The following is a 15,984-nucleotide window of genomic DNA, read 5'->3' as shown; positions in this document are numbered from 1 at the left end:
TTAATTAAAAAGTATATTTCATATACATACACTTTTAGGTATATTTGAGGACAAAGACAACATTCCAAACTATTGTATTTATAATACCAATCATATGTAATTAAATTGTATATTAAGTAATGAAATTATGGAAATTCAATATATAAAAGTACTAGTTAAAATAGTAAATAAGAATAGTTTACTTTCAATATGAAAATACTTTGAATCTAAGTAAAATATCAAGTAATTAACTTTAAACAAAGTAGTATAATAGAAATTAGTTCAAACTATATAAATATTTTTAATATTTACTCAAATAAGTTATTTAATTTATTTCCTAAATTCAATTTATTATTTGAATTTTAAATTGTAGTACTAATAATCCTTTATTTTTTTTTTTTTTTTTTGATAAAAATATTTTATTATAAATTATTAATAAACAAGGTATTTTAAGATAGTTATTATTTATAAAATATAGTAATTTTTTAAAATAAATACAAAAATATACTTGCATTAAGTTATGAAATAATTGTTTGTATATTCATATTTACCCAAATTGGACAGCTCGATTCAAACGAAATTGCTAATGTAAACATTGACGAATAATTACCAATGCATTTAAAGAGATCAAAAAGATTTACATGTATAGATGAACCATTTCCAGAGATATTTGTTGTAAAAGATGAGGTTGTTATACAACTAAGTGTAGCTAGAGTATTTATATTATTTCTCCATGTATATGGATTTTTATTATCACTTTCAAAAGGGATATAAACTGAATAGTTATTATATAAAATATATGAATTCACAGAAACATCTTTACATTCACAATTTGAGTCACAATAAACAGAAATAATTAACGATAAAGTGCCCACACCACCATTTTCTAGTTGAGTCATATCATATTGTAAAAGTAAAGCATTAACAGTATTATAAATTGATGGACCTACTGGTAAATAAAATTCTTCACTAAAGTCATTCCAGCAGAAATTAGAATATGCATTTGAAAAGTATTGAGTTACTGTTGCACTCAATAGAGTAGGAGCTGAATAAACTGCAATACTGTATAAATTTAAGATGCTAAAAAGTAAATAACATAGAGGTATCAAATTAATCATTAAATCATATACTTTTGTTATTGAAGGAGTAATTTAAAGAATTTCCATTATAAACATTTATATTAGAAATTAATACCAATAGTTCCATATCTTGAGCGTGGAATCTTTTAGGCGGTATAGTCATGTAGAAATTTTGTATTGTTTACAAGGGTAGTATAGAATATGTCAAGCTTATTAAAAATTTAATTAATACTAAATATAATGGGATATTTTCTAATATAATAATAGAAATAATTTTTTTAAGTAATTTATAAGATTATTTATAAAATCTCAAATATTCAAAACGTGATATATTGAAATAAACCAATACTTGAACTAATATTAGATCAATTCCATTATTTATATGAATATTCTATTAACATTAACCTCCATAGTAATTTTGAATAATTTTACTTTTAGAGAGTAGGAATTAGAAAAAGGTTGCAGATTCTTGTTTCCTTAATTTATTAGCTTGTATCTCCTCAATGTATTGCATTGTCTCTGCAGTAAATAATATTGATGCTAAGAAGAAAGATCCAGAATATTAATCCTCTAATAAAAAGGTATATTCTACTAATAAAAGTATTAGATTGGTATTTAGCTTATATGATGGAGCTATATTTCTTAGTTTTGTAATTAAACACTTCTTTGCACCTTATAAGTAGTAAAAAATAGATACTACTTATTTACTAGCACATAGCTCACTATAAGGTACCGCTGAGTAATTTATCTAAATGAGTAGCGGCAGTATTGAAGTGTTAGAGTTTGGTAAAGTTCCTCTGCAAAGTTTTGTTACTTAAAATTTAGACTAGATCACTCATATTACAGTATTGGATATCTGTAAATTATGAACTTTTAAGTGGATTCTGGACTTTTTTTTTATATAGATCTAGAATTAATCCTAATATTAATTAGAATTAAGGAATTACATCAATGTTTGATTATTTAAATAGCATAACTGAAAAAGTTTTATATTCTGCAGTTAGAAATGCTTTTGATTCTATATTTGTAAATTTTGAAAGAGAGCAATTATCAGTATCACTAACAAGAGGATGTTTTGAAATACGCAATTTAAATATTAAACCAGAATTATTTGATGGGATACCATTTCCAATAAGGCTATGTGATGCATTAGTTGGGAAAGCAAGGATAGAGATATCTTGGACAAAGTTTTATTCTGGAGGTTTTTTAACAATAATATTACAAGATATCTATATAATTTTTAATATAATTGATATTAAGGAATGGGATGTTGAGATGTGTGAAAAAAGTTGGTCAAATTTAAAGTCAAAACTTTTACAACAGGATGAGGTATGGATGTTTCTCAAAAGTCAATTTGCATCAAGTTTAATAAGACGAATTGGCTATTACTTTGGATCTAAAGTGCAGATTGAAATTGATAATGTAAATTTGAGAATTGAGGATTATACTAATGTACAACCTTTTGCAATAGGAGCAATAATTAGAAAGATCACCACTCAAGATTGTGATGAGTTTTGGTTTCCAACTAATATGAATAACTCAAAATCCAATACTAGAGGAATATTTAATACTTTTAGGATTTCTAGTAGCTTAAATGAAAATATTAGTATATTAGGAGTCAATAATGAAATGAATGGATCTCAATTAAAATCACTAATTTCTCCAGAACTTAGTTCAAAAAATAAAAGTAGAGAGAAGTTGAATACAGATGATATATTAAATATAATATTAGAATGTAATGATTGTTTAAAGCAAGAAGAATCTAACTCGCTAAATCAAAGGACATTTTGGAAAAGGTTGAAAGATAACTCTCCATGGAATTGGTATTGGAATAAACAATCAAGAAATGATTTATTTGAAGATTCTATTCATGAAAATTTAGATTTTAGAGTTATATATCCATATCCAAATGGAGCTGGGGTTCCAATTTCTATTATAGATAAATGGATATACTTAAAGGAACAAGATGAAATTAAGTTACTAAAAAATAACCGAATTATTACAAATGATGGCCTTAGAAAAGGAGATTTTTTTTTGAAATCCTTTATATTTAGTGATTTTTCTGTATATATTGACAATATTGATATTGAATTATCTAGAATAGCTTCAAATAGTTGTAGATGGACTTGTTTAGAAAGTCAATCTATGTATACTGGTCAGCAGAATGTAATTGAACGACTGACACAACTAAACGCTTTATCAGAAGAAATAAGATTATCAATGAATTGTATTATATATCCTTTAACTTTCGAATTAAGATTAAGATTAGTTCCCTCAATATTAAGATATGAGGATCAGAAATTTGTATCTGCTTTGAGTGATAGAGTATATTTGGAATCTAAAGATAAGGAAGATAGTATACTTCCTTTGATCACAGTTTATTTAATAATTGATAGTTTTATGCTGAATATACAAGATATTCAACTTCAAAATATATTAAGATTTATAGATTATGGAGTATTTCTTTATGGTGATTTTGTAGCTGGGACCTATCCTAAGGATTATAAAAATATTCCAGATGGTGAGACCAAAGCAATATATAGAAATGCTTGGTTCAATTTTTTAATTGGGGAAATACCTTATGATGATCCAATAAAAAGTGAGATTGAAGAGAAATACAACGTATATGCTTTACTAAAACTTCGTAATGAAGTTTTGAAATGTTTAAGTTTTGTAATCCATCAAACTCTTATGAGAACTCTTTTAAAAAGCTATGATAAATCTGATGAGTCAAATGTTATGAATAATTCGAGGAATATGGAGAATAACACGAATGAAGAACTTAAAATAAAAGATAAAGCAATTCAAATTATTTGGAATTCCATTGTTGTAGGACATAATGAATATTATACAGGATCTTTGAATTTTGTGGAGAATTCAGTAAATCAGAAAAATAATACATCTCATTATTGCTGTAATATATCTTCACGAGAAGACTTAAAAAAGGATTATTTGAATCTTAATTCTAATATGATTAATGAAATTGTTAATCAAACAAAATTAATTTTAAATTCAGATACACTTCCTATTCATATATCTTCCCATGATATATACTCAGAATTATTCAGTGAAAAGGATTCTTTAGATAATCCAAGCTTCCACACATCTCCTTTTACTTTTATTGTATCTATTCAAAATTTAGGTATGAGTTACTCAGTAAGTAGCTATAAATCTTCTTCAGATGAAGATTCATTAAATAATACCAATCATTCGGGAAGGAATACTCTCAAGCTTTCATGTATGGATACTTATTTACAGTATAAAGCTTATATGAAGTCAGAAAAGTCTAAAATTTCTTTAGCTTTTGAAAATTTATACTTAATTTTTGAAGATAATTTTATAGGTGATTGTCCTAACAATTCAATTTGTCTTATTCGATTTGGACCTGAGATTGATATTGATACACTTGATAAGACCTCGAAACAGTTCCATCCTTTATTGCATCGTTACAGTATATATACTGGAACAAGTCTTTGTAATAAAAGGCCTTATACTATTAGTGGTTGCATACTTAAGCATAATAATAAATTATTAAATAATGAGTTTGATCAGAGTGATAATTTATTATTTTTTAGAAATCACACTTTGAAATCTCATCACTGTTCAGGTGGTTTATGGTTAGTAATTAAGATGAATAACTCACATTCTAGAAATACCCCTAAAATTTCATTTAATGGGCAGACGTATGGAGATGTGTGTGTTTATGCATCTTTTGATATTATTTATCAGTTTATTTTCCCTATTATTAGCCAAATAAATAATCAAAAAAGAAGTTATTACTTTAATAAGGCTAGTAGGAATATTTGGAAAATTGTTAATAAGGGACAAATCTTGGTGAATAAATTCTTGACTATAAATAATGAGGACAATAATAGTCATATATATTTAAATGTACAGTCTTATGCTAAGCCACTAATATATATACCTAACTCAGGATATTTTAAAAGAAATGAGAATATAAATTATTACGATGCCCCCAATTCTCAGCTTAGTAAATTACATTCGGAATCTAGTTCAATTTGTATAAATTTAGGTAATGTTTTTATTGAAACGAAATATACTACACAAAATTCTGAATTAAATCAAAACAATTTTGAAAATATTCGGGATCACGAATATATATATATTGACTGTATAACCTGTAAAGTTGACAATTTGGCAATCTATTACGTTCCAGACTTAAGATTTAAAGATCTTTGCATAGTATGTAAGTCTCCTAATATCAAATATAATAAAAGTATGAATGAATTTATATCTGATAGTTATGGGAAATTGCGCTATATTCTTTCTCCACAATTCTGGTCTTTTACCTTGGAAAGATATATAAAGATTTTAAATAAGACTTCTAAAAATATCTTAAATTCAGAGATCCAAGTCAATTCAGTGGAATTTAGAACTTTTAAGAGCTCTGAAGATGGAGATAATTATAGAGAGTCTGGGAAGAAGCTTTATAATGAAGATGTAAATCACTATGAATATAGTGAAGACTGCTTACAAGCTGAGGAATCAAATTTTAACAATATACTAGGATTATCTGAAGATTTAGCTTTAATGTACTTGATTAGAGACTCAGAATATATTTATCACATTAATTTTTATTTAATTCCAGAAAATAACTCAAGTTTGGAATTTTGCTTATTAGATCAAGATATTCACTATATATCTGAAATGGCTGAGAATTTAATATTTTTCACTAATCAGCTTTATTCTGTTAAAAGTAGAGATACAGAGATCACAATAACCAAAGAGCTATTGGAAAAGACTTTAGCAACACCTTATTTGAGTTTAGAATCTGAAAATTTAAGTCTTGATATTAATAAAAAGGATAATAAAGTTAATTCAGATGGGGAAATGATAATAAATACAAATGATTTTAATAAAAGCTTGGATTCTAGAGATACGTTTCTACGATGTGATGATATTTTGGATGAAATTAGCGTCACTTCAAATTCACTTATTTATTCTAATATCCATACTAATAATAGACAAATTGGATTTAAATGTTGCATTCCTAAAATAACTTTTACTGTAAAAAGCACTGAGGAATATCAAAAAAGATTTCAACATACTGATAATGATCAATTACTCTTTTTACAAATTGAAATTATAAATTCTCAATTTTTTGCTAAATTTAACGATTTAATATATTCCACAATTTATATATTAATAAATTCGATCTGTATATCTGGAGGTATAATTTCAGATCAATATCCTTTGTTTATAAATCCAATAATTTCTCATACTGTTTCTCCACTTTGTAAAATTAACATTTCAACTTATCCAGAAAATAAACCACATAAGAAAGATTCTCAATGTGTAAATTCTTCATCAAATATAGGACATCAGACTTTAGAAATACAAAACTCTAAGAATTTAGAAGCCATTTCAACATATAAAAGTACTTATTTTAATGAGAATCAAACATATAGATCCTACTCAGAGACAATTATGAAAGTAGAAATATACAGCCCAAAAATTTTGATTTTTTGGGAATTATATGGGGCAATTTTAAATTTGGTAATGACTTTGTATATTAGAAGTTTCTCAAAGTTATATAATTACAGTAAGCTTAATTTAGATGTTGATAGAAAAAATTCTGGGAATTTGGAAAAAATAGACCATTTAGAGTGTCCAACAGATCTTAAGTATAGTAAATCCATAAACAGTGGTGAATTTTCATCTACATCAATATCTAAATTTTATTTAAATTTAAGAGATTTGAAGTTCATAATACCTTGTTCTCTACCAGAACCAGTTAAAATATTTGCATATAATTATTCATCAAGTTCTAAACTTCAAACTACCACTAAACTAGATATTTTGGGTTCTCCATTGTTCCATATAAAACTATCTCTTAATTATAAATTTGAAAGTGAATGCTATGAATCTAATAATACCTTAAATAGCAAAATATACAATAACAATAGTAATATAGAAATATTTAAGATGAGTATTAAATTTGCAAAACCAGTAATACCTTCAGATTTAATGGAACAATTAATTAACATATCTAAAAATTTAAATCAAATTAAGGGACGTGATGTGAATTTAAATGAAGATAACTTTCCATTATTGGATGATTATGTAGCTATACCAATGATTAAAAGCCTATTTCTACATAAATTGGATAATAAATCTTTGGCAAATACTATATATGAAACCTCAAATATTGTAAATTTAAGTTTATGGAGATTCACTTTAGAAACTTTGATTGATATTCCAATAGTTTTGCCATCTTTTAGAGTAAAAGTAAATTTGAAACAATCTTCATACTACTTGGATGGATATATTGAAGATAGTACAATGGTTCTATATATCTTCGTTGAATCATTAGATATTAGAGTTAATGTAAAATCTTTGATATACTTAACACAGATAGGTAACATGTATTCTAAATATATTTCAGGTAATCTTATTAAAAATACGAAATATGACAATCCTGATATAATTTCAAACTCTGATGGGGCTTCATATAACTCAACAAACTCATTACTACATTTATTCCCCTCATTATATATGCAAATTAAAATGAATCTCAAGAAATTTATAGCTCAGTGGGAAACTGAAAAGATGATTCTTCACTATATCCCAAGTACAATAAAATCAATAAAGAATGGTATACATTTGGAAATATTTAGTATACAAGGAGGAATTTATGTCAATGAATCTGCTCCTTCTTTGCAGTTCATTACTAACATATATCCATATTTTAAAGATTTAACAGATATATTAAATAATCAAAATTTTTTAAATCAATCAATAATCAAAGATTCACCTTTAATTATATCTAGTTTTACAGTTGGCAGCTTTCCTAGGCTTCCTATTTTACCTAGAGATACAAATACAGTTTGTAGTTTAGTTTTCCAAGTAAAAAGATTTTTTATATCTATATTCAATAATCAGTTAATGTATTATAATAACCTTATAGAACCCTTTGACATTTTATTTAAGGTTGTTGGTGACTCTAGTCAAATTAATGAAAAAGCTATAGAAGAAAGAAGTCAAGCAGAAGAATTAAATTCAAAAGAAGCTAATAGAATACCTTTGGAAGATTATATTACACATTTTAGAAATAAGGACCCTATAAAAACTGAAAATAAACTTGAAAATGAACTTAGTGAAAATTTATCTTATATTGAAGAAGTTTCTGACGATGAAGTTATGTCTGAAGAAACCCATAATTTGAAAGATATTCATTTAGAACAATATAATACATGTAAACTGAAAAATATACTTTATGAAGATAAACAAAGTGTTCAAGATAATAATTCAACCGAGAGAAATAGAGCAAACTTTGGAGATACAACAGAATCATTAGAAAATATTTTGACCCATGAATCAAATAGAAATAAGCAATGTAAAGAAATGATTAAATCAAACAACTTTGTTAAAGGTCAGATATGTATTTCATGGATTAATGTTACTATATGCCCTAGCTACATATCCTATGGACTATCTTGCATGGATAATTTTTTTGATTCTTTAAGTATATACTCATCTAAATTAAGTAATTTAAATGACTCAAATAAGGCTTTATTAGCTTGCTACTTAACAAAAGATAATATAAACAATAATTTATTACAAGATACAACTGAAACTAATATAAGGTACAATACTAACTCAATTTTCACTAATAGTAGTATGCTTAATTCATCCGAAAGAACATTTTACCCAATTTCAGCAGATATAGAAAGTCAAAATAACTCTCTTTACAGCTTTAAAACAATATTTGATAGTAATAATGTAAGTTCTACTTTTATTTATAATGATACAGGTCAAACAATTGCTCTATTAATCCCATTTTGGACTAACAATGCGCTGTTAAAGGGGAAAGGAATTCAAAGTAACCTTTTCAATTCAAAGAGCTTTATGTCTTCTAAAACTAAAGAAAGTGGGGCGAAAGAGGTCAAATTGGCACATCAACAACAACATAAGGCAAATGTAGAACCTTACAGTAAGGAAATACAACTTGAATTTAATACAACACCAGGTCAATTGCCAACATTACCAACAAGCAGTAAAACTTTAAAAAACTCACTTTACAATGAATTTATAGATCCTAAAGTACTTTCTGATAAAGCACAAGGTATTAATGTTGTATCATTAAAATTTTCTATGTCAAACTCTCTAGATACTTTGAACTCAAATAATTCTGTTCTTTCTTATATTTCATTGAAAAAAGAAGATTGCAACGTTTATTATGTATGGAAGTATATCCAGCCATATAAAAAAATATCTGTGGATAGAGGACCAAATGGAGAGTTATATCCAATCATGCTTAGAATTAGATTACTAGATGATGTATTTGACTGCTGTAATATTGTCATGGATAAAATTAACACAGACGTTACATATCTGGATCTTGAGTATGGAGATCCATTTAAGATAGCATTGATGATTAAAACATCAATGCTAAATAATCAATCCTTTATGGTGACAATTTCATCTCGTATATTTATATCTAACAATTCTAGTAAATCACTACGCATTCTTCCAGATCCAAGTTTAGTGAAGCAGTATACTGATATGTCTTTCTATACTCCTCCAATAAATTCAGAAACTATACCTATTCCTAAATTAAGATCCTTAAAAAACACATTAAGATTTGGTATACCAATTGAACAGGATAATCTAAATTATAGTGATAACAGCAATAATAAGGAACCTAAATCAAATTTCCTCTTTTCATTAATTTCTGAATATATTCCACAGCTAAACTTAGATACACATGATTTACCAGTGAATAATTGGGATTTTGAAGAATTAACTGCAGATATGTTTACCCTTACTATAAACCCAGGTAAATTTATCTGTCTTCCACTATGGATGTGCATTCCTCTAATTAAAAGATCTAATATTCAAAAAGTTGGCAATTATAAGGATAATAATTTGATATATCCACCAGTTAAGGTAATATTGGAATCTTCCTGGATTTATAAAAGGGATGTATATTTTACCTCGAATAGTGTAAATTTACGAGTTTTCAAGACTTTCACTAATGAGATTGGAAATAATCCTAAAACTATTACAAATGGTATGCAGGTATCTTCTGTATATCTTTCTTACCTAAATATTTATGAATTAACCTCACAATATTTGCAGGATATATTACCAACAAATTCATATTGCCGTTTACTTTCATCTAAATCAGATAACCAAAATTTTGCATCTAAGATTTTAGATTTATCTGAACCATCATCAATAAATGAAGTCACAAACAGTGTTTACTCTCAAATTAATAGTGAAGGGAAACATGAAGCAATAGATGAAGATACTGACCAGAAAACCTCACATATAAGTTCATCTAGAATATATATCAGTTCATCTGTATATGGATTTTCAATACCAGATAATATGGATACAAGTCCCATTATTTTTGTAGTGCGATTTGAACCTCCTTTAACTCTGACAAACAACCTATTATATCCAGTATATATAGACCTCATGAGATCAAAAGCACTTGATACTTTAATACCTATAAATAGGGGAGATATTAATGACATAGCTTCGGAAATTATGCAGCTTAGTGGAATAAAATCCGACATTGTATTAGCAACAAATCAAACTCTTTCATTGGAATCTATTCCTTCTCAATTATCTATATTCTTGTTAGACGTAACTCTAAATAAATTTTATGGGTTTTACACTTCATCACACATTCCAATATCATATTCCTCTTCAGTAAAAAAAGTGCATAGTGAAGTTTCAATACCCCTGAAGTTACATGGGGGCTATAAAATATCTCAAGAAAATTCTAATAAAGTAGAGAAGATTCCCCACTCTAGTGCTATTATCATGAATGAATTTTTACCACATTCCACATCTATTAACTTGTTTACAGAATCAAATCCTAATCACTTCATCTCCAACGACTATACACTTCGTCAATGGCCAAATTATATCACCATACCAAATTCAAACAGTTCCGATAATATGGCAGCTTCTAATAATGGCTTAAAGCTTACATATAAGAATCAAGAATTTGACTCTTATACTGGAACAGTAGAAAATGGAGAATCTATAGCTCCTTGGTTTGGTTATCAATGCTTTTCCTACAATACATGCAAGGTTTCAATGAGTCTATATTCTCCTCTATGGGTTAACAATAGACAAGGCACTCCAATATATCTGTTACAGAAATCTCACTTGGCTTTTAAATATAGGCTAGGTTTAAATGAATGTCGTATGCTTCCATCTCAAAATGGAAAATCTGAAATTGCTTTTGCTTTAACTCCTGAACTAGCAAAACGCTGTAGATCAAACTACTTCCATGTAGAAAGAGCAAATATGGTTGGGTATGTTACTATACCTTCTTCGAATAAAAAAGGTTTAAAAGTCCTCCAAGGTACCTCAGATACAAATTTGCTTAAAAACAATCTAAATAATAATGAACCATTTAATAAAATATTTGGTACAGGAACTCCAGGTTTAATTTTGGGATATTCAATTACATCTATTGCAACTGTTAGTTCATACATTACCAGCTTTATGATTAATATTTATGATAGATATACAATTTCAAATTATCATAGTGTACCTGTATGGATCCATCAAATAGGGAAGATGAATCCATGGTTATTAATTCCTCCTCATGTATCGTGGCCTTTTCACCCTGTATTAAACAATAGGGATCATCCACAAATTGAAATATCATTTGTAGATCCAGCTTTACTTAGAAAATATAGAAGTAATTTCAAAATGAATCTTTCACAGATACCATATAAAACACTTCCTATGGAAATTAAGGATGTTTATGATGTTCAGTTTCGGCTTATTGATAAGATATGCTTAACAGACTTAAATACATATATTAGATCCCATTCAAATGTAGACGATGGAAATTCTACAGAATTATCAGATAAATTGTGTTTGAGTTTCTGTTCTCCTCAAAAAAAACAAGATAATAAAACAGAAAATTTCAAAATTTCTGAATATACTGAGCAAAACTTCAATGATAATCTTTCAATTGGGTATTGGAAAAAGCCTAATTTATCTTGTTATGGTGGAAAGGTGTGTTCATACATTTTGTCTTCAATCTCAGTATTTTCTGTCCATTCATCTTCTGCTTACCATATCAACCTTTATCCACCACAAACTCCTGACTTCCGTCTTGTTAATGAGACTCCCAACAGGATATATTTTAAGCAGAAAGAAACTAATTATTGGAATACTTTGGAAGCTCATTCCAATATAGACTATGCTTTTCTAGATCCTTTTGGTCATCACTTTTTGGAAATATGTATTGGAATAAAGACTAAACTAACTAAAGCTACACTTAAATTGAAAAAGAAGGTTAAAAAACTTCAAAGTGAAATTTTCAGTAGGCATGCAAGTGAAAACATACCTATGAATGAAGATATGAACAGATCAAAATCTAGCAAAGTTTTGCAGAATTTATTACGAAAGACATTTCAAGAAGACTCTACTCAAGGACAAAATTTTTGTAATGAAGCTACCAATGATGACACTATAGTTTGGTACCGTTTTCCAACACCTTTAGACTTAAATGATGTACAATCTCATTCTAAATTATACATTCCTGGTCTTAAAAGTGTAATATATGCTGTACTAATAGTTGAAAGTGGAACCAGAGTAATTAATCTATCTCTTGATGGGAGTCTATATAGACGTAGAAAAGCTGAAACAAACCATAATCAATCTTCAATTTATTCTATACAATCTTTTGGTAAATCAGGACTAAGATATATCGGTTCCAAATTTAGACAAACTATTGGGATAATAGATAAATTTGAGAGCTTAGCTTCTGATTGGAAATCTAGTGAGAAATTGGAAATGGATCTCTTGAGTTCTGAAAAGTCAACTAATAAATTTTTTTTGGAAACTCCTTATGAAACAGCAGTATCTCAAACAACATTTTCAACCAATACAAGAATATATCCATGCACTAATATGAATGAAAGTCTAATACCTAGTTATAGAAAAGAAAGTGTTTGTTTTGATTTAAGTTTATCTATTGAAGGGTTTGGAGTATCCTTTATTACAATGATGAGTGAGGAAATAGTATATTTAGCTTTCCAAAAAGTAGATTCAAGTATTTTCAGATATCCTAGTAATATGGACTATATACATATAACATTTAGAATTTGTGAATTTCAAATGGACAACCATATAGATGGATCATCAGATACAACATTAATTAGAAAGGTAACTCCAGAGGAATTTTTGAGATTAAAAAGTTCATCAAGAGATAATGATAGGAGTAAAACACATATAGAAGAGACTGATAATGATTATGAAGGATTAGATTCTCTTCAATATATGATGTCAGTAGGATTTTCAATAATTGGAAATGGATCTAACCGTAAAGAAGATCTTCATTGTCTTTATTACAAATTATCTCGAATGTTGGGGAATTCATTCAAAGATAAAGAGTCAAAGCTCTCAACAAGTTATTTCTTAGATATTAGGTGCTGTTTCGTTAGTGACATGAATTTATCCAATAACTCGTATGGATATAATGGCGTATTAGAAATTCCCTACTTTTATGTTTGGATTTTTCCTTTAAGTATTCATTTGGAGATAGATGCTATGAGGGAAATTGTATTAATTATGGAATCTGTTATTAATAGGTTATTTTCATTTTCTGATCAATCTGAGGAACAATTGAATAATATTAATCAAACATCGACAGTAGTAGAAAATATGAAGAATTCATCTCGTTATATGTATATTCAAGTCCTCATAGTAAATCCTATTCAAATACTATGCTCTACAAGTAAAAGTACTTGGAATGTATTTACTCTAAATTCAAATAATCCTTTTAACACACATATCCGAAATGATACATTTTCTGCTACAAACAAATTTGGGATTGGTTCTATGTCAATAAAATCTTCTGCAAATTTAAAAGGTGTTGATGTAATTCAGAATATCTCATCTTTCAACATATCTCAGCAAGCTGTATCTAATCCTAATTATTCATCTAATAATGGCACGACATTTATATTAGGTCTAATTCAATTAATTACTACTATGCCATTCTCAAGTGTCCCAATTGAATTTAAAGGTATTATTAGTGAATCTTTTTTTGTCAACAGTGAAAAGATGTCCATGCAATTTTTTAATATATATAAGCAGCAAGTATTTTCTCATATTGGAAGAATCCTTGGATCTATAGACTTACTAGGTAATCCTATAGATATTTATATTTTGTTAAAAGAGGGAATTTTAGCTTCTAAAAACCATTTTAAACTTTATAAAGCTGCTTTTGAATTGAAAAAAACTATAGATAGTTCTAAAAATAGTGATCATTCAGATATATTTAATGAAACTGAATATGATAAAACAAGAGAATTCTTGTTAAAATCAAAAGCTACATTTATGATCAAATTAATTTTATTTTGTATCAAAGAAATATTCATAGGAATAAATACTTTGTTTGGAACTGGAATTGCAGCAGCATGTCAAGTAATTGTCCGTATAACTGCAACTCTAATTCACTTAATGGAAATAGTATATCTTTTTGACCAGGATGAATTAATGAGTATTTGGTCAGGAACTCCCTTGTATTTGAATAGGCATATTGCAGATTATCCAAAAGATTTAATAAATGGAATTTTAACAGGTTTAAAAAGGAGTATTATTATCATCTTAGGAACCTTTATCAATTTATGGCTTTTACCAGCTAAAATGTATCATAATTCTGGATTACTAGGGTTTATTTTCGGTATTTTTCTTGCATTAATACGTATCTTACCTTCTGGATTTGCCATATTTTTATCTATAATCTATGGAATAACCTCTGGGACTGTTCAGAGTCTCAGAACAAAAACGCTTGTTCATCATATACGTCCTTTAAGAGTAATATCAAAAAATAAACCAATTCAGCCATATTTCATCCCTAGAAATATTTCATCTATCACACTTAAATCTGCAGGATTAATTAGTGACCTAAGGTATGTAGATGTTATTACATACTTTTCTACTACAAATACACTCAAGGAAAAAGAAACAATGACTTTTGAAAATTTATTTGGTCAAAATAATGCAACTAAACAATTTTTATTATATAAAATTTTGAGAAATGAAAGTGAAGTTGGTATAAATATTTCCAATGGGTTAATTGTTATGACCAAAGCAATTACTTTATTTAAGGATGGAGATATGGTTTGGACAATTCCTATATCTCAAATAGATACTGTTACGGTAATACATATAATTAAATGTAAATCAAGGCAAGATGATTCTTATTTTCAAATAAAAAAAAGATCCATCTTTAGTAAAAGCTATTTTTCTTATTTTAATCGAATTTCTGGGGATCCAGATTCTATCTGCACTTCTCAAGACAAAAACGACTCTTTTGGCGAAAAATCAGTAATAAACCCACATGTTATAACTCAATTAGATTCTACTATTAATGGAATACTTACAGGGATTTATGAATTTGAAATACAACTAAAACAATCTCCTAATCATGACCATATGTTATATTCTTCTAAAAAAGTTACTCGCAGACTATTAATTCCTATTCCATCCAGTATATTGGAAACTCGCAAGTTACATAATATACATATTAATGTAAAATCTTCAGAGATAATGGAAGATACAGGAAATAAATTCAAATTAAATCGCAATACTAATAGTATTACAGAAAAGACTTCTTTAAATTCATTACATCTTGCTAGCACAAGATATTATCCAGAAAAACTCTCATTCCGTATTGAAGGAGAAAGTAGAGCATTAAGCTTATTTTCTCTATTAATCAGCTTGATTAATCCTAAATAATTAGAATTTTAAACTTTGTATTTATTATTATTTTGCATGCATGTATAAAAGAGGTGTCCACTCAGCGCTACATTAAACTGTTAGACAATCTTGAGCTGTAATTTTAATATTTTAGTATTTAAACTTAATGATATATAAAGATATCATTAAAATCTATTGAGATAACTCCAACTTACTGATT

The 15,984-nt window shown here is 27.4% G+C and overlaps 2 protein-coding genes across 2 annotated transcripts; one reads left to right on the top strand and one right to left on the bottom strand.

Annotated features, from left to right (window-relative positions):
* Positions 1-497: 497 nt before the first annotated feature.
* Positions 498-1,097, bottom strand: cand_034770 (uncharacterized protein; the record flags this gene model as incomplete). Its single annotated transcript, XM_067213703.1, has 1 exon — positions 498-1,097. One exon carries the CDS (start codon positions 1,095-1,097, stop codon positions 498-500), a length of 600 nt encoding a protein of 199 aa, XP_067070098.1.
* Positions 1,098-2,009: 912 nt separating this feature from the next.
* On the top strand, positions 2,010-15,803 carry cand_034760 (uncharacterized protein; the record flags this gene model as incomplete). Its single annotated transcript, XM_067213702.1, has 1 exon — positions 2,010-15,803. The coding sequence occupies one exon, from the start codon at positions 2,010-2,012 to the stop codon at positions 15,801-15,803; it is 13,794 nt and encodes a 4,597-aa protein (XP_067070097.1).
* Positions 15,804-15,984: the final 181 nt, after the last annotated feature.

The sequence above is a fragment of the Cryptosporidium andersoni genome (assembly GCF_001865355.1).
Source record: "Cryptosporidium andersoni isolate 30847 chromosome Unknown contig_39, whole genome shotgun sequence".
NCBI lineage: Eukaryota > Apicomplexa > Conoidasida > Eucoccidiorida > Cryptosporidiidae > Cryptosporidium > Cryptosporidium andersoni.
Note: the sequence above shows the minus strand (reverse complement) of the source record. Positions and strands in the feature narration are given on the sequence as shown.